This window comes from Eretmochelys imbricata, chromosome 9, assembly GCF_965152235.1.
Source record: "Eretmochelys imbricata isolate rEreImb1 chromosome 9, rEreImb1.hap1, whole genome shotgun sequence".
In the NCBI taxonomy this organism is placed as follows: domain Eukaryota; kingdom Metazoa; phylum Chordata; order Testudines; family Cheloniidae; genus Eretmochelys; species Eretmochelys imbricata.
Genome location: NC_135580.1, coordinates 16,102,712 through 16,122,624, shown reverse-complemented (window position 1 = coordinate 16,122,624; position 19,913 = coordinate 16,102,712). Strand labels below are relative to the sequence as shown.

At 44.4% G+C, this 19,913-nt stretch overlaps 1 protein-coding gene across 3 annotated transcripts in view; it reads right to left on the bottom strand.

Moving 5' to 3' along the window:
* Window positions 1-19,913, bottom strand: part of TNIK (TRAF2 and NCK interacting kinase) — a 305,023-nt gene that overhangs the window by 245,155 nt on the left and 39,955 nt on the right. For all 3 annotated transcript variants that reach the window (XM_077825854.1, XM_077825855.1, XM_077825856.1), the window contains exon 2: window positions 7,418-7,483. In XM_077825854.1, coding sequence (XP_077681980.1) covers window positions 7,418-7,483 — 66 coding nt within the window. The remainder of the gene's footprint in view (window positions 1-7,417; window positions 7,484-19,913) is intronic.

Here is a 19,913-nt window from a genome sequence, read left to right as displayed (position 1 = left end):
ATGCTACCCAGATATTTAAAGTGCTCACACTCCATTGCCTCCTCAGATTTGGGGAGGAATATCTTTGCCTTTTCAACAGACTTATGTAACCATTGTCTTTGTCTTTTCAGATGATATTTTTATACTGAAATTCTCTGCTTCCACCACTTCTCATTCTAGCAATTTTTGAACCTCTCCTTGCAACAATCTAATCAGGTTAATATCAATGAAGCACAGACAACTAATTTTTGGTAGGCCCTCCTGTAGCTTTCCATCAGTGACTCCTCTTAAGATTTCTTCAATATAACCATTGAAGATAGTTTGTGATTGTCAGGCAGGGCTGCCTGACACTTATTCTCAGGTGAAACTACTCCACTCATGCCCCACAAAACACCAAGGCCATTGTGCATCTTTCAAGATTTTGTATCAGTCTTATTACATTTTCACCAGCTCCAGCCAGCTACAGAATTACCCAAAGAGGTTTGTGCCATATGCTATTGAATGCCTTGACAGAATCTATGAAGTCATGGACCACCTTCCCATCATTCTACAGCACCTTCTCGTATAGCTCATGCAGATTGAACATTTGCTCGACTATCTCTCTTCTGGGTCTAAACCAGGCTTGTTCTTCAGCCAAAAAGTTCTCTATCTTGGGAGCAATCCTCTTCAAGATGAGGTGAAGCAGTATTTTGCGAGGACGTGTCAATAATGAGATTGTGCCATAGTTTTCACAAACCATCAGGTACTTCTTTGGAAGAACAGGAACCATCAGGGACCGTCCCCCAGTCCTGGGCTGTCTTCCAGACTCCAAAAGTCACATTGGATGCCTCTCCACCACTTTTAACTAGTTCTGCATGTATGTTATCCACTCCAGGGGCTTTACAGCATTTATATTCTGGACCAAATGCTGCAGTCCTTAGGGCACTGGGGATTTTGCCCTACATTTAGAACTTTAGCATTGCTTTATCTTGCAGGGTACAAACTGCTGTGCTGTGGAATAAGTCTATAATTACACAGTAACTATTGATTGTTTAATTAGCTGGTAAATGCCATCTAATCACTAAGCTGTTTCACAGTTTATTCTGTCTTCTAAATTAGAGTGTTATGAGATCTAAAAGCTACAAGTCATATGGGTATTGTTCTTAGAGTTACTTGGCAACTGATAGGTGGGAGAAGGAATAGCATTATTTCAGGATAAAAAAGAGAAGGCATCCCAGAATGAAAGCGGTGGGCAACACTGTAACCTCTGCATGCTCTTCCCAACCTGCAGCTGTGTACATGGTCTAGTTATGTAGTATAGCAGTTGGGAAGGGAGTCCCAAGCTGGACACCAGAGACCACAGCACCACAAAAAGGCAATGCAATGCAGAAATGTTAGTTATATGTAAGATAGTGGTGTGATGTACAAGAGGAATATCCCATGAAATGAACGCTCCTCAAGGTTAAATAATTTCTCCTACTTTCCACAGGTAAGAAAAATTGTTGCCTAGAATTTTCACCACTTCTAATTAACATATTTGTTCACCTTAAATTGTAACAGCACTGTATAGGAGGTCAAATATTTCAGATAATATAGAACTCTTCAAAGGTGTTTCCATTATCTTAGCACATAGTTGACTGAATATAGAAGTGTAAGCAGCAAAACAATGAGTCAATGGCTGATTATTTTAAGACCGATTAATTGTATTCATGTATTCAAGATGACAGAACACAAAACAATAACCTCATCTTAAATAGACTAAGTAGCTCCCTCTCAAAATTATTCTAAAATCTGTTCCATTAGACACAGAATTATTAGAAAAATAAAGAAGCTCTTCCAGTTCCATTGAAGAGATCAACCACCACTGAAGTGGTTTCTTATTAAAACAACCACCACGAGAGAGAGAGAGAGAGAGCTATGCAGTGCATGTGGATTTACTGACACCATCATGCCCCTGAAATTATTTGTAGCCGAAAGTTTCCAGTGGCCTGTTGCAGTTAATAGAGAGATACATGACTAGAAAAATCCTTATTACTAATCTATCATTCAGGTAATCCTTATATGTAGGTCACTTTTAGGACTAGACTGTGGCTCACACTTATATGGGTACTCCATGGTGGGGCTGATGTTCATGGAGCCTCCCGCCCTAGCTTGTGCCCCTGAGCAAGGGTCTTGCTCTTGAGTTCACAGACTGATCCCTGCTCCCGCGCCGGGGAGGGAGGGGGGAGAAGCGGAGCGGCTGCGGCGCATTCAGGGGAGCAGGCGGAGGCGAGCTGGGGCGGTGGGGGGCACATTTCTAGGGGTGGCATGGCATGTGCCGGAATGCCGCCCCTAGAAATGGGCTCCCCGAGCACCTGCTTGTTTTGCTGGTGCCTAGAGCCAGCCCTGGCTGGCACTCATGGTTACAGCAAAGAGAGAAGGGGATACAAGACAGAAAGGTGGAAAAGGAAGGAGGCCCTCCTCACAACTGAAAAGAGGAAGTTGGGGGAGATTCTCTAGTGCAGCCAGAAAATTCAGTTGAAATCAGCAGAGTTTAGGCCACTCAGCCCTTTGCATGAGGTGCCCAGCATTTCACCGGACCGGGCCCTAAGGCAGGAAACTAGAAAGCATCCACTAATCAGCTGGAGATTTAAGCTTTCAGGAGCCGGGCAGGTGGGAAATCAGATGCATAATAGATTCCATAAACTCCTTTATTTTCTCTCTCACAAACTCCTTGCTTTCCTTTGTAAGGAGGAAGCACTCTTAAGATTTACTCTATTACAAGTAGCCTGTACAATGAAACATTTGTCAAAAGCGTTGGGGTCCAACAACCAACAATTCCTTAAGTGAATGCAAATGCAAGATCTCAAATGCTGAGTGGGCTACAAATCCACACTACTTACGTGTCAACTATTAATTTCAAACTAATGCATCACATACAAATCCTCTGTCCTGAGCCCTTGCTAGGTTGGTACAGAGCCTCAAGGTTGGTAGAGTCAATGGCTACAGCCACTGTGGGTTTTTTTTTAAAAACAATGTAATCCTGAGAAGCGCTTTTAAAGTGTGATTATTTTGGTGATTAGAAATGTCCTCATGAACAGGGGTTTGGCTGTTTGACAGTCAGCTCCGGCCTAGTCAAGCTGCAGCACTGCTTCACTGCACCACCAACAATCCAAACTGAGAACCTCCCACCAAGGGAACCAACATACTTTGCACTTACATGCCACCTTCTCCAAGCACTTTCCAAAGGCTGGTGAGCATGGTCATTCTCATTTTATAGAGGGGTAGCTGGAGCCAGCGGGAGGTTAATTGACTTTCAACAAGCTCCCTGGGCATAGTTTGGGGAAGAGGGGCCGGAGGGGCATTGCCCCGCCCCAAACTGCAAGCCTCGGGCAGGTGCGGAATTCCCTCCCTCTCCCATGCGCGGCTCCATTGGCCTGACTGGAGCTTCCCCCTCAATATAGAAGTCAAACTGCGCCAATGCCAAGCTTCCACAATAGCTCTAGCAGGAACGGACATCTCGTGATCCCCCATTCCCTTACTCCAGCCACTAGCATACAAAATTCTGCCTCAAACATTCTGTACCATATCCTACCCTTTACCCAGCACCCAGCAATCTCAATGGGTGTTTCAAACACACTGCAGAATTACAGCCAAATTCTCTTCTGGTGTAAGTATTGAATTCAATGGCAGAATTTGGTCCCAAGTATAGAATATGGCCTCATGTGATCAAGCAGACTAATAAACCAGCTCACAACCCCTTTAGATTATGAGCTGCATTATCGGTTGGGTGTCAGATGATAAAGAGCAAGCCCAAGGAATACTTACTGATGATGGCAAGCACTTACTCACAGGAGCAGACCCCTTGGTCTGTTCAAACAAGTGCTCCAGAGTGAGTACAAATGCTCCATTGTCTGACCTACAGCGAGGGGAAAAAATCACCCCTACTTCTGCTATTTATTTTAACAAGATCAATTGTCTCCATCAATTGAAGTGCACAAAACAGGTGCTCCCTTTAAAACATGTTTTCTTTGAATGTTTATTTTTTAAAATCATTTTCTATGTATGCAATGGAGCCACAGAACTGCAAGGCCTGGTTAGAATGGATTTACACATCGGGCACATGGAGCAAGACAAAAAGGAGATCCTATTCCAGCAAGCGAGAGGATGCTACCATGAGATGCCTTTTTGGGTCAAGTATTAAGGCTCTGGGCTTGTCTACACATAAAGCACTGCAGCCACGGTAGCTCTTTAGCGAAGACACTACCAATGCTGATGGGAGGGCTTCTCCCATCAGCATAGGTTATCCACCTCCCCGAGAGGCAATAGCTAGGTCAACAGAAAAAATCTCCCATCGAATTACCACTGTCTACACCGTTAGGTTAGGTTGTTTTAACTGTGTGATTAATGGGTATGGATTTTTCACACCCCTGAGCAATGGTGTTACATCAACCAAACTTCCTAGTGTAGGCCAGGCTTTACAGTCAAAACATGCACACATTTTAGGGGGGGGCCGAGAGGCTACAGATATAGTAGTAATAACTATGAGAGCCAAGCAGAATTTCTGTTTTGGATCTAAAAAGGAGAGTTCAGATTCAGATAAACACTGGCAAATTTGAAAATCTATTTTGCTCAACAGCACAACCTGTATTAGTGTGTCCATTAGACATGCGCAGTTCAGAAATATTTCAGGTTCAGGCCAGCTAGTTTTACAAAATGGACAGAAACAAATTGAACAAACCTCATGAGACTTCATCTAATAAAAACCCTACCATCTGCTCACCCCTAACTACCTGCACTGAGCACAAAAATGCATTGAGCTGCAGTGAACCATGCATCCATCATTCGCTTGCATTTGGAAACATGGGCCAAATTCTGCTATTCCAAGTTTACTCTGCTGTGCCTATTGCACAGGGCTGAATTCAGGGAGTTAATGGGAGTTACTCCAAAGCTACTAGAATTTAATAGAATTCAGACATTTCATAAATTCCTAGGCCAGAATGGTGAAGCTGATCCCCTACTCTGACCTTCTGTATAACATGGGCCATAGTGTGTCTCAAAAATAATTCCTTTTGGACTAGCACATATGATTTTTTTCTAAAGAAGTCAACCTTGAGGGTGATTACATGGGTTCTAATCTTCATCACACCAAATTAGGTATCCAAGCTGTGGCAGATTATTCTTGTGTAGTGGCATCTCCAGAAAATAATTTAGAGGAAGCCAATAGGTCAAAGCATCTTTGGAGATCTTCTAGTGATCTGTTTCTTTGTCCGGCTGCAAAAGACACATACAGCATTTTGCCAGGAAGATTCTGATGGAATGCCCATCAAGATCTTATTTCTCCCCAACTGTCCAGAACTGACACCATTAACCGTCAGTTATGTTTCATAGTAGCAGTTACTCTGGTTCACATCACTTAAATTTTGTTTTGAGGCTTGAGTTCAAGTGTAATTAACCATTGGAACAATTTACCAAGGATTATGGTGGATTCTCCATGACTGGCAATTTAAAAAAAACAGTCTTGACTTTTAAAAGAAGATATGCTCTAATCAAAAAAGAATTATTTTGGGGGAGTTCTATGGCCTGTGTTATACAGGAGGTCAGACTAGATGATCACAGGGGTCCCTTCTCGCCTTGAAATGTGTGAAAAGAAAATCTCAGTCTAAACTAGATGGGTGACCAAGCCAGAGAGTTCATATTTAGATGCAAATTTCTCTCTAGCATGTAGATATTTAGACCTATAGTTTTGGTTTCAGCATGATAGTCTCTTTGAAGACCACCACCTTGTTTGCAATGAAACCATGTGAAGCGTTCTGCATCATTTTGATTTTAAAATGAACTGAGCACTCTGATTGCAAACAGTTAATGAGATGCTTTGTGCAGAAGTGAAAAAGGGTCACACACTGAAATGATCAAAATCTCTTACCCCTGGAAAACCGAGTGTGAACAATTTTAGAGTTTTCTGCTTCAGATAACTGGACTCCTTAAAAATCAAATATTTTGACAGGAAACACAAACAACAGAACTGTGTGAAGAAGAGTGTAAAGTATGTGTAGTTTCCCTGCTTTTCCACAGAAACATTAAGCTTTTGAAGGGATGTTATAGTCACATAGTTTCCACTGCTTGTTAGAAATATGCACATGTTAAAATAAGGTCAAACTCTACACTTATTTTACCATCTGAGAAAAACAGTTTCAGCATCAAACTAATGCTCTTGGCCTTGACGATTCAGGAAGAACAATGGAAATAAAAACAGTGTATCATCATCAACTTAATGCAAACACAGTCAAAAAAAATAACAGAGGAAGAGTCACCAGAATATAACCTTGGTAAGGTTTGTATTTATTCCAGTTTAGAAATCCACACACTTAACTCCAGAAATTTCAGTTCATCCTCAGTTCATCCAAATTCTATCATCAGATTAAAGGGATTAGCCTACAGCAATGGGATGATGTGGAAGCCAGAATTCAGAAAAAATATTTCCTGACAGCTTTTAAAACAAACTTTTCCTCCCTTCCTCTCTTGATTTGAGGGAAGCTTGGTGTCTGCCAGTGCATGACAGCAAGTACCATGTTTTCCAGGTGACTGATTGGGAGTGTGCCAAAAAAAAAAAAAGAGAGAGAGACCACTTATTTGCATAATCAAAAGTGAATTTGTGCACACCAATTCACTAACTTTGTTCACAATGATCTGAGCTGCACATGCAAATACAGATTCTGTGTATAAATCGGGTGCGTACACTTAGGCCTTGTCTACACTAAAGGGAAAAGTCGATCTAAGCTATGCAATTTGAGTTACGTGAATAACGTAACTCAAGTCGACGTAGCTTAGACCTATTTACTGCAGGGTCCACACTACGTGATGTCAGTGGGAGACGCTCTCCTGTCAACTCCCCTCACTCTTCTCGATCCGGTGGAGTACAGGAGTCAACGGGAGAGCAATCTGCGGTTGATTTAGCAGGGCTTCCCTGGACCCCTAAATCGACCGCCGATGCATCGATCGCCCGGTAAGTGTAGACAAGCCCTTAGGGGCCCTTAGAAAAGTTGAACCAGAGGGACTATTAGTTAGCATAGTCCCATGTAGAATCTGAAAACAGCTTTCAGTGAAGTTTCCAGGGCTTTGGTTGAGAACCATTTGCAATATTAAAAAGAATTTTAAACCAAGCGTCCAGACTTAGTTCCTTTCTTGCAGTTATCCTTTGCTAAGTACAGATTGGCAGAATGAGTCAGATTTTACACTAGTTCTGCAATGTGAATGGGGGACTAAATTAAAACCAAACTCATTTCATTTGTCAACCAGGCTAGTTCCAAATTCAGCTCTCTATAAGTGACAGACTAATGTACTAAACTACTGCACCTTCTAGATTGCTGTTCAGCTCTGCAACTGATCTAGTGTAATGTAGATAAGCACAGAGCATTCTAATATGTAAACTCATGCACCAGGAAATCATAATTGCTACAGACACATTCAGAGACCTTACCTTATAGACTTGCCCATATGTTCCATTGCCAACAAGTTCCACCAGTTCAAAGATACCTGCAGGATCCTAAAAGGAAAAAAAAAAACAGAAAATTTTAAAAAATTTAATGAACATTTGCAAGTTTACTCAAAAGGAACATTTGGTTGGAATGAAGTCCACATTTCACTGACAGCTGTTTAAGAGTGCCTTTAATCTGTCCATGTATTAGCAGCATTATGTTGATATTAAATGGAAGGGTAAGTGATTCAGTAGTTCCTTAGGGTCTGATCCAGTGAACGATTACCAGATAGCACAATGCGTACTTCCCAGTTAGCGGAACTACTCATGGTTATAGGCGCCATGCCTTGTACTAAGCATTTGCAATATCTAGCCCTTAGAAATAGTTGTCAAGATGGTGCTCAAGTGTACCAGTGCTGTTCATTTACTGCTCACTGCAGACTCTATGCTGTATTTTTATGGTCACTTATGTATGCATGGAAACTTGAACACTCAGTGTGAATTCTACAGATAATCAAATCACCACTTATTCTATGGTCAGTTAAAATAAATACATCTTCAGTTAAACAAGAAAAGAGACTGCCTGATTAGAGAGTCTTGTAAAGCATGCTGGGTTCTCATAAGGAAGGGTTGGTACACACGTTTTATCTGGTTTTAATCAATGTGGGTTCATGTCCCCTCACTGCTCCCACACTGAATGTAAAGTTTAGGGTTCAAATTATCTCAAAAATCTCTACACTGAGTTCTGTTGCAGCCACCAACTTTCTCCTAGCTCCAGATCCTAACTGCTTCAAAATCATGTAAGCTTTGCAAACTAAAAGGCTTATAAACCCCTAGCCAATATTTCTACCAACCTGGTCTGGGGTTTGATTCTGTAATAAAACATGAAGTCAGGCTAGTTTTGAGTGGTGTCTGTTTTCACACAGAATTATTTTGCATAGTTCTATTCCTGAGGTCAGTAGCTAATGACTATCGAGAAGCTAGTGCATTAACAGCTAAACACTGACTCCTATAGTGGCAGTTGCCTCAGACCCACAAAGAGCAAAATGTGGACTTTCCCGCTATATTACTTTTATTTTAGCAGAATTAAAAAAGAGAAAGAGCCAACATCTCCATGAGAGACACAGCAGGTCTGTCACAGTAGATCCTCCTTCTTGAATTCCTCCAGAGGGCACAGATTGCTTACATCTGAAGGTGTGATACACAGACAACAGAATTACAGCCAAATGCAGTCCTATCCATCTTTTGCATCAATCTCTTCCTCATGCCCCATCTTTTTGGCAAGTGCTGAGTGTAAAGAGGTAGTAATGGGTTAACAGGTCAGTTTCCTTTTTGAGTCAAGGTTTCTAATACATAGAGCTGGCTGCAGAAGGAAACTGAGCAGGAGTCTAATCAAGTTCCCCTCTGTAACAGACTGAGCTTGATGAGAAAGGGAGGAAACAATCATGTTAATATCCCTTGGTTAACAGCTCACATGTTAGAATTGCAAGGTACTGCTGGCCCTGGCTTTATGGGCTCCCTATACATAGGTCTGCACAATTAACAGGACCCTCTTTTCAAGGAGCCCTGTATCACTCTTATACTCTGATCCAGGACTGCCTGCCAAAGCACGAGCCTTGGTTTCCTGGCTGTGATCCCATCTGACCATGGTGTCTGCATGCCATGAGGGAGAAGTAATTCCTTAATTGCCCTTCTCCTTTCCCCATTTAGGAAGTTGTGCTCTGGCTCTACTCCTGGGTTCCTGGTGCATATAGGTCACCAGACGCTACCAACCTTCAGAAAAGTGGGTGATTGCAACAGCTTGAGTGGAAAGTGCAAGAGAGGACATGTGCAAGATAAGTGGAGCCTGACAAACCAAACAGCAGGGAACCAAGTGGGTCTTTGGTGATGTTTCTTCACATAGGGCCTCACAAACCCAGAGTGGGTCCTTCATACCTTAACTCCTGTACTAATTACAATTATATATATAGGGAGAAGAGGGGTGTAAGTGGGTGGAAATTAGGAATTTTGGTTTTGGTGTTTTCAAGAGTAGGATGAAATGGGGATTACCTGATGGGAACTTCCTTTGCACCAGTCAGAACATTAGTTTCTGGATTTTGTATAATTTGCTGGCTAGTACTCAAACAATTTGGCATGCTAGCAAGTTAAGAATTGCCACAATCAGTCTGGGAAGACAGAAGTATAGAAGAGAATCTCTGTGCCAGGAAGGAAAAACCAAATTCTGGATACTTTCCCGGGGAGGCAGAAGAGCAATATCACCACCACGGTGGGTTTGAGACTTATGGCCTGAATCAGAGATCTGCAGACTACATGTCATAGCTAAAGGCATCTTTTAGGTATGCTGATCCATACCCCTTGTGACCAGGTGAGAGAAGAGGGGAAAAAAACATTAATAATGCCCGGCGTAGCCTGCAAATGAATTGGAGTAAGCAAAGGAAACTACCCATTAGATCAGCTAGTCCATCTCTGTCAGTGCAGGATTGTTCCTTACTGTATATTTACTAGTGTTTGGTATGGTCTAGTGTTAAACATCCCAAGCAAAAGAGCTTCCACCACTTCCTTTTGGAGACCATTCCAGTCCAAAGCAACTCATTCCTTGGAAGTTATTTGTAATAATCACCATAATGTTTTCCCTTTCATAACACGATCTCATTCCACCCACCCAGCCCCACAGCACACACCTCTCCAAATCTCCCCCCCTCCATTTTGTTATGCTAAATAATTCCTTTCTACTGTTTCAATATTTTTAGACCTACATCTTGCCTTTAGCTGTTGCTTAGCCATGATGGCAGATACTTGATAGCCAGGGTTGGAATTCTTTGGATTCCAAGTGTTCGCATATACTGTTCGTAAAGACCACAGTACAAGACACATGGCTGTACCACAGACATTCCTACCCTGAACATGATCAGCGGTATGCTAAGCATGTGCTCCTGTTAAGGAAGATCTGAGATAGCCATGCCACACCCCACACTGTAAGAGGTACAAGAGAAGGCTTTTTTATATTTCCCTCCACCAGGGCCACAGCGCTGTCAGGGATATGCCTGGTTTGGAAGAAGCAAGCAAAGAGGCTCCCAGAGGAGCTAGATCACAGAGGCTGGAGTGCTGCTGCAATGCAAAGAGTACAGGAGACTGAACTGAAATTACCAATCTCTTGCAAAGGCTGCCACTCTGCACATCCCAAAGCTGACAAAGCAGTGTTCTTTACATCAATGAAAATGCAACTCTGAGCCATTAGTGCACTAGATTGTTATAAACAGAAGTCAAGGAACAGGAAAATAGATGGCAGCTGCTGTTTATTTTCAAGTTCTGCTTCCCAGGAGTTATTTTGCTCAGTGCTGAAACAACCCTGGAAGAGGTTTTTTCACGTGCTATGGATAAATATTCAATGTGAAATTTAAAAACAAAACAAAACCCCACTGTGCTTGCACTACTGTAAAACGTTCACAGAAGTTACAGATGGAAAAGACCCAATGAGGCAGCGAGTCAATTCCAGATCAAAGTTGGATTGTTCCCAACGGTACATTTTCAGGGGCTTTGTCCAGTCCCCCCCACCCCCAAGGCCAAACTGAGGGCCATGTTAGCAACTTGCTAGCAGCCTGAAGGCCATTTCTACTTTGCATGGTTTGCAAGGCTGCCAAGGTTTGTGCAACTCCATGTGACTTTTGTGCAAATTAGTGAGCTAATTTGCACAGAAACTTCAGTTCAAGGTCAACGTGTCCTGTCCCAAGCAGTGGTGGAGTAGAATATGGAGCTTCACAAAACTGGACAGCTGTGGCTATAGCAGGTGGCAAGGTGTCAGTGGATGGCAGGGCTCGTGGGATAGGTGGATGGGTAGCTTGTGAGAGGGCTGAGTGGGGATACAAGAAGCTGGAGGATCAGCAGAGTGCTCCTATGGCCAATATTGAGCCCTGCTGCTGTGATGCTGCTTCCAGTTGCTCCTTCCCCACTGGGATCCAGTGACTTATGCAGTGAGGGGAGGGTAAGTGGCTGTCTGGCTCCCTGCAGAGCTAGCTCCGTATTGGCCCCCAGTGAATAGGACAAGCAGCAGAAGCCTCGTCCCTGCAGCTCAGCCACAGGTATGAGATCTCAGCTGGGTTACAGGCAGGCATTACCAGGCTGTCAGCTGTACAAATGTCTCTCAAACTTCAAGACACCTGGCAGCCCTGAATGCAGAGTAGGTTACAAACACTAGTTTTTCCAAAAAGAAAAGGAGGACTTGTGGCACCTTAGAGACTAACAAATTTATTTGAGCATAAGCTTTTGTGAGTTACAGCTCACTTAAATTTGCTCGTCTCTAAGGTGCCACAAGTCCTCCCTTTCTTTTTGTGAATACAGACTAACACGGCTGCTACTCTGAAACTAGTTTTTCCATCAGCCTGTAGCAGTCACATGACCCATGGTGATCTGGGCAGCTTCCTGGTGACTGAAGCAAGATGGCACAGGGGCTGCCCCTCTGTACTAAAGATACGGCACAGACTTTACCATACCGCTCCTGTCAGCCACATTTGGCCACCTTGGCTCTTACCTGTGCACCTCTCAGGCCAAAAGCTATTTTTGTCTCCTGGTTCTTACATCCTCAATTGACTTGGCATCTCTCTCTATTGCTGGCTCAGAGAGTTACAATTTCAGTGTAGCCATAGCAACATGACTGGAATGTTAGTTATTCACAAAATTAAAACAGAGACTAGTCTCTATTCAGGCAAAGGTTATGCCGTTCCTTGGCCCTGCTCTTCCCAATGCAGCCTGCAATTGGCAGGAACAATGATTTTTCTGCATTTTGAAGAGACTTTTCATTAAGTGTGTGTGGAGCAGTAATATTTTGTTAGCCTGCCTTTCAATAAGATATACACCAGGGGAGGGAGGGAAGAAAGGAAATCTCTTTCTGTCCACAGAGGCTCTAAATTGTCTCTTATGCAGTGAAACGCTTTTGCATCTTAATAACTGATGTGGGATACACTGGCTCTCCGATATCAGACAAAACATTGTTACCATTTCTTTCCCAGGGCTGCAATGCAAATTGGTCATCACTGCAAGTCTTGACCGATATGGTAGTGATAATGCAGGAATGTAGCAGAGAGCAACAGCAGCTTGGGAAAGTGGAACTGATATTAAGGAATTAAATATGGATGAATTAAAACAGGGGCCTTTAAATTATTCAGAGGAAAAAATGGACTGGGAGACCAGTCCAGAATTTGGACAGTGTTTCACAGATAATGGAACTTGCACTCTCTCCTGCTTACAGTGATGTACTATATTCCATTTGGCAAGTCATTGATTTTCCCCTCCCCACCAAAAAAAGCTCATTACAGGCAAGTGCTCCAAGGCTCACTTTTACCCTCTTGCTAATACCTATTCCCACCCCCCCGTCCGCTCCTCCCCAGCCTTTACCAAATGGCCTTGAGACTGAAATAACAATGGCGATGACAGAAATTACACAATCAACATCTTAAATCTGCTGAGTCCTTGCAATTGTTCCTTTGACAGTGTATATTTCTGCCGGTTGGAGCTTTCACGATCAGGAAAAGCTATTGTTAAGGCTGCAACTCAGCGGTGACCACAAGCTCCCATTTTCACGTGCTCCAAACTCTCAAAAAGTTCTTTAAGTAAAACTTCCAGGCTTGTCCTCAGCGTGTGCACGCACACAGAAAGTAAAAACCAAATCAGTTAGGCAAAGTTGGAGGAAAATCAATCTTTCCGATTTTTTGAAAAATAGACTTTTTGTGCACAAGTAACTTAGACTCCACATTTCACTTTGGGGAAAAAAACAGTTATCTGTATTATTGCAACAGCAAAGGGCGCATTGTGCTTAACTGTGTACAAACACATCGAGATAGTCCCTTCCCCAAAGAACTTACTGTCTACAAAGACAAAAAGATGGGAGGGAAAACTGAGACAAAGAGAGGTGAAGTTACTTGTCCAAGGTCACACAACAGGTCACTGGCACAACTGAGAATAGATCTCAGGGCTCACAGTTCCTATACATACTAATATTCTATTCAGTGACTAGACCACACTGCCTCTCACATAAGCTAGACATAATTACAATATGCACATGAATGATACAAGATTTGTTACATTGTTACTTTGGTTACACTTTGTAAGGCACAGTTCCCAAACAGGTTGAATTAACCTAAGGTTTTGCATTTAAACATATGCTTTAAGCCAGGGGTGGCCAAAGTACAGCACAAGGGCCACATCCAGCCCTTCAGATGTTTTAATCTGGCCCTTGAGCTCCAGCCGGGGAACAGAGTTGGCAGCTTGCCCAGCTCTGTGCATGCCGGGGCTCTGCGCAGCTCCCGGAAGCAGCGGCATGTCCTCGCTCCACCTCCTACACATAGGGGCAGCCAGGGGGCTCCACACACGGCCTCCGCAGCTCCCGTTGGCCAGCAGCTGTGGCCAATGGGAGCTGCAGGGGTGGTGCCTGTGGATGGGGCAGCACACAGACCCTCCTGTCTGCGCAGGAGCCGGAGGGGAGACTTGCTGCTGCTTCTGGGGAGCTGTTTGAGGTAAATGCAACCCGGAGCCTGCACCCCTAACCGCCCTCCTGTGCCCCAACCCCCTGCCCCAGCCCTTATCCCCCTCCCTCCCTCCGAATCCCTCAGTCCCAGCTGGAGCACCCTCCTGCACCCCCAACTCCTCATCCCCGGCCCCACCCCAGAACCCACACCCCCAGCCAAAGCCCTCACCACTTCCTGCACCCCAATCCCCAATTTTGTGAGCATTCATGGCCCACCATACAATTTCCATATGCAGATGTGGCCCTCGGGCCAAATTGTTTGCCCACCCCTGCTTCAAGCATTAACCAGTCCGCTCCTCCTAATGACACTGCTGTTAACTCTGTCATATACTGCACGGGTCCAGGCCTGCAGAATTACAGGAGTAATTTTACCTGAACAAACATTTCATTCATAGGTGCCAACTCTGTGGGTGCTCCGGGGCTGGAGCACCCACAGGGAAAAATTGGCGGGTGCTCTGCATCCACCAGCAGCCAAGCTCCCCGCCCCACTCCCCCTCCCCAGCTCACCTCCACCTCCTCCTCTGAGTGTGCGGCATCCCTGCTTCTCCTCCCAGGCTTGCCGCCACAAAACAGCTGTTTCACGGCATAACAAGCTGTGGGAGGGATGGGGGAGGAGCTGGAATATGGCGTGCTTAGGGGAGGAGGCGGGGAAGAGACGGGGCCAGGGTGGAGATTTGGGGAAGGGGTCCAACAGTGGCAGGGAGGGGGCAGAGCTGGGGCAGGGACTTTGGGGAAGGGGTTGGAATGGGGGAGGGGAATGGGGGTGCGAGCACTCACCGGCACCAGGAGAAGTTGACACCTATGATTTCATTGACCGCAGCAGGACAACTCATATCCAAGGATTTTCAGAACTGAGTCCTTAACCAGTACAGCACTGCCATGAGAGAGGCTCATTGAAGACAATGAGTTATTCTGGATTTATACCAACAAGAGCAAAATTTGACCCAGAGATCTCTAGCAAAATGTTTAAAAGGCATGAAGAACCACCAGCCAGAAATTAAATACCATATGTAATGGCATGTGCCTATACCCAGCTCTCCAAACTCAGGTAGAGCAAGCAGCCCATTCCATACCCATACAGCACAGTGTTCTGCCTTTCATGCTTTACTGAGTCTCCATAGCTTTCAAACTGGGGTTGCGAACAATGCATTGCTCTGGGACTGAGAAGACAGACACATTCTGGAACTAAGGAAACTCCCGTTACGCTTTTGACACAGGGCCTGATCTTGCTCTCTCTTTAAAGTCAATGGTAAAAAAACCCAGACTTCAATGAGAACTGGCACAGGAACACCAGAAAGTGGGGCGGGCAGGCGGGGGGGGGGGGGGGGTAAGGGAGGGTGAGGGAAACGTAACAAAAAAAAGTTGCCATTTAGCAAAAAGTGAAAGTACTTTTAAAACTATTGTATAATGAAAAGAATTTCAGAACGTCTGTGTGTAAATGATAAAGCAGAGTCTATCCAAACTTTAGTGACAAAACCAAACATGAAGTTCTTCAAAAGGAGAAAACTAATCAGTAAGACGCTAGCAGCCGAAGAATTCACAGCAGGAAGAGTTGTGCAGTTAAAATAGTTCAGCTCTGTGTAATCCTGACCCCAGCAGAATTAAAGGGGGAAAAAATCCACACACACCTCCTGCGACTGTACTGCAAGATTTCAATAATTAAAAGACATGAAGGAACCAACTGCTAACCAATTTGTTATTTAAAAGATAACTCAAGGGTGCTTCCTGTTTACAAGGTAATAAGCATATTCTGGGCTAAGTAAACTCAGAGCCGAAGGCTGCAGGTGTTTATCGGTGCTGGATATGGTTATTACTGAATTAGCAAACAGTACCTTGAAGTCATTATTATACTGGAGCATGTTCTGCATCCTTTAAACTCCAGTGCTCAGTTAGCTACTGCCCTCAGAACTCCCTATGTAGATGTCTGCAACAAACATGACTGCATCTAATGCTGTCCCTTGCCCATCTGATCACCCCCACTCTATAGCCCAACCTCCTCCATGTTCCTTGAAGGAGGCTCATCTTCTCCCCATATCCCCACCCCACCCCACCCCAGGAATGACTCCTTTAAACTATATTAGAAGGGGCTAGGTGGTGATGAGTGGAGAGCATGAGAGATACCGATTCAGTCATTATTGCTGTGGCTGTATAGATGGGAAAATAATAAATCAGAATGAAGGGATTTGCATAATCACTACACAGTTATTCCTCTGCTCTGAATGGGCTAATAATGGCCCCCAGCTAAAGTATGGAGATAACTACAGTCATTATGCAAATTTTATATTCCTTCAGCCAATCAGAGCAAGGAACTGCATAATTGTGAAATAAGTGAACAGTTATGGGTCAGTAACTCACTAGCACCCCATGCAGATTGGCTGAGGCAATTCCATTGCAATAGAATCTGCACTCACCTTCAGTAAGATTAACACCAGCCTGTGTTCCTAACATTTCAAAATACCATGATTTGATGCACCTCTGTCTACAATATGTGCTTCCTTTAAATGGATAGGTTTCAGAGTAACAGCTGTGTTAGTCTGTATTCGCAAAAAGAAGAATGATGAAGTGAGCTGTAGCTCACGAAAGCTTATGCTCAAATAAATTGGTTAGTCTCTAAGGTGCCACAAGTCCTCCTTTTCTTTTTTTAATGGATAGGAAATGTTTTCAAAAACTAGGCATCATCAACCAGCTAACTTAAAAAGAAATCTAGATTTTAGATCCAGCTGTCTCTACCTGTCAACAGGTGCCTGTGGTTAGGCTGGTAACTGTAGTCATAAGAACAGTTTTCCAAGTTTGGGAAGCACCAGAGAAAGGGTCATTTTACAGAACAGTTGGCTCTTGTAAATTAATGGTAATGTCACAGTATTCAGCCAGTTCACATTCATGGGAGAGCCATAATCTCTGGTAAGTGTCACAGAAGTGAGCTGTAGCTCATGAAAGCTCATGCTCAAATAAATTGGTTAGTCTCTAAGGTGCCACAAGTACTCCTTTTCTTTTTGCGAATACAGACTAACACGGCTGTTACTCTGAAACAGAGCTTAGCATGAAACAGTGAATGTTTTCTTTTGACACAGGAGACTTTGTTAAACTGTACTAGATTGCTTGAAGGAAGAAACACTGAATTAACTCCTTAAACTCCAGCCAAGAGGGGAGTCTTGTTAATTCAAAGGAATGAGAAGACCTTACCAAGAATATGTTCTGTTTAATCACATGGTATTGGTGATACAATGTGGTATATCGAGCAGCCATCAAGGAGTGACATTCCTGGTTACATCACATGTCAGCCTAAGTGGGGGAAGGGAGATTTCCAATCTAATGCCCTTGGCTTGCTTTATTTATTTTTAAAATCCTTTTCAGCAAGTTAAGGAAGTATGGGCTGGATGAATGCACTATAGGGTGGGTAGAAAGCTGGCTAGATTGTCGGGCTCAACGGGTAGTGATCAATGGCTCCATGTCTAGTTGGCAGCCGGTGTCAAGTGGAGTGCCCCAGGGGTCAGTCCTGGGGCCGGTTTTGTTCAATATCTTCATAAATGATCTGGAGGATGGTGTGGATTGCACTCTCAGCAAATTTGCGGACGATACTAAACTGGGAGGAGTGGTAGATACGCTGGAGGGGAGGGATAGGATACAGAAGGACCTAGACAAATTGGAGGATTGGGCCAAAAGAAATCTGATGAGGTTCAATAAGGATAAGTGCAGGGTCCTGCACTTAGGACGGAAGAATCCAATGCACCGCTACAGACTAGGGACCGAATGGCTAGGCAGCAGTTCTGCGGAAAAGGACCTAGGGGTGACAGTGGACGAGAAGCTGGATATGAGTCAGCAGTGTGCCCTTGTTGCCAAGAAGGCCAATGGCATTTTGGGATGTATAAGTAGGGGCATAGCCAGCAGATCGAGGGACGTGATCGTCCCCCTCTATTCGACATTGGTGAGGCCTCATCTGGAGTACTGTGTCCAGTTTTGGGCCCCACACTACAAGAAGGATGTGGATAAATTGGAGAGAGTCCAGCGAAGGGCAACAAAAATGATTAGGGGTCTAGAACACATGACTTATGAGGAGAGGCTGAGGGAGCTGGGATTGTTTAGCCTGCAGAAGAGAAGAATGAGGGGGGATTTGATAGCTGCTTTCAACTACCTGAAAGGGGGTTCCAAAGAGGATGGCTCTAGACTGTTCTCAATGGTAGCAGATGACAGAACGAGGAGTAATGGCCTCAAGTTGCAGTGGGGGAGGTTTAGATTGGATATTAGGAAAAACTTTTTCACTAAGAGGGTGGTGAAACACTGGAATGCGTTGCCTAGGGAGGTGGTGGAATCTCCTTCCTTGGAAGTTTTTAAGGTCAGGCTTGACAAAGCCCTGGCTGGGATGATTTAACTGGGAATTGGTCCTGCTTCAAGCAGGGGGTTGGACTAGATGACCTTCAGGGGTCCCTTCCAACCCTGATATTCTATGATTCTATGATTCTATGATTCTCCTTCAGCAAGTTTAATGGCCATCTCAACACATCCATCCATCCTATCTGTCCAAAGTAAATTAAACAAACAAATTAAATAGGACTCCTCTCTTACTTAAGCAACTTAGGCCATTCCCGTGCCAGTGTGGGAGTTTTTACTCACAGTACATTCACTAGTACATTGTTCAGTCAGTTAAGTATCCAAAGCAACAGAGCTTCCACCACATCTCACTGTTCAGCAGCTTAACAGACCTCCTTGCCAAGTCCTCCTGAAGCCACATTAACCGCTCCTTTTCTTGTATGCTTGGGGAACAGGAGGTTGCTGGAGTTGCAGTCTGCGATTCCTTAATTATGTCGTATTTTGATTTCCCCAGTCTTTCCACACTGATCAGTTTTAATACTTGTCCCTATCACACTTTAATCACTAGAGACCTCATCTTGCAGCCCCTATATAAGTAGCCCTGGTGCAATCCAGGAGAGAGATTGTGTGATGAAGAACTGCAGGATTGGGCCCTAAATTTGTTACATTCCCTCCCCCACAGTTGTTTTCCTGAAGCCAAGTAGATATGTTTGAGGCATTCCTCATGGTGGTGAATTCAGATAGCTTGGGCTGGCTGGTACCAAGCATTGATGTCTCCTGAACATCTCGTGGGCAACAGAATCCACACCTGTCTCACAGTCTAAGAAGTCACCTGCTGTTGCCTCTATTTATGCATTAACCCAGTGGTTCCTAAACGTCTTCCACCGCTTGTGCAGGGAAAGCCCCTGGCGGGCCGGGCCGGTTTGTTTACCTGCTGTGTCCGCAGGTTTGGCCAATTGCAGCTCACAGTGGCTGCGGTTCGCTGCTCCAGGCCAATGGGAGCTGCTGGAAGCGGCGTGGTCCGAGGGACGTACTGGCTGCCGTTTGGGAGCCGCAATCGGCTGAACCTGCGGACGCGGCAGGTAAACAAACCGGCCTGGCCCTCCAGGGGCTTTCCCTGCACAAGCAGCGGGACAAGTTTGGGAACCACTGCATTAACCCATTCACCTTGCTTAACTGTGGCTTTTCCCAGCATGCACAAATATAAACATAATGGAAACGTGAGGAAGTCATGAGAGTTAGCACAGCAAGCTCCAAAGCTTCTCAGTATAGCTGCCCATAACGGTATGTGACTTAAGGAAAAAGTGGAGGATTTTCAAATGCACTGCAACATGGGTTAGTACATGGCCAGTTGCCTCTGTCTCCAAGGTATTCCTGGCTAACATCCCTTTGAGTAACGGGCAGAGAGCAGCAAGGAAAGCAATAAGAAAACCAGCCAATGTTTTGCCACAAGCAGAGATCCTGGATTATTTTCTAGCTTTAAGTCCTCTCACCCCTCCTCAGTAGGGCTTCCTGAACATAAACCCTTCCATTTTTCAGTATTTTGCTTTGACTATAAGCTGAATAATGAAGCAGAACCACATTGGACCACTGGGTCCTGTTCACAGAGAGTGCTCAATCTTATTTCCCCTTCTCCCAGCTCAGTATTTTCCCCCTTTGCCCACACACCCA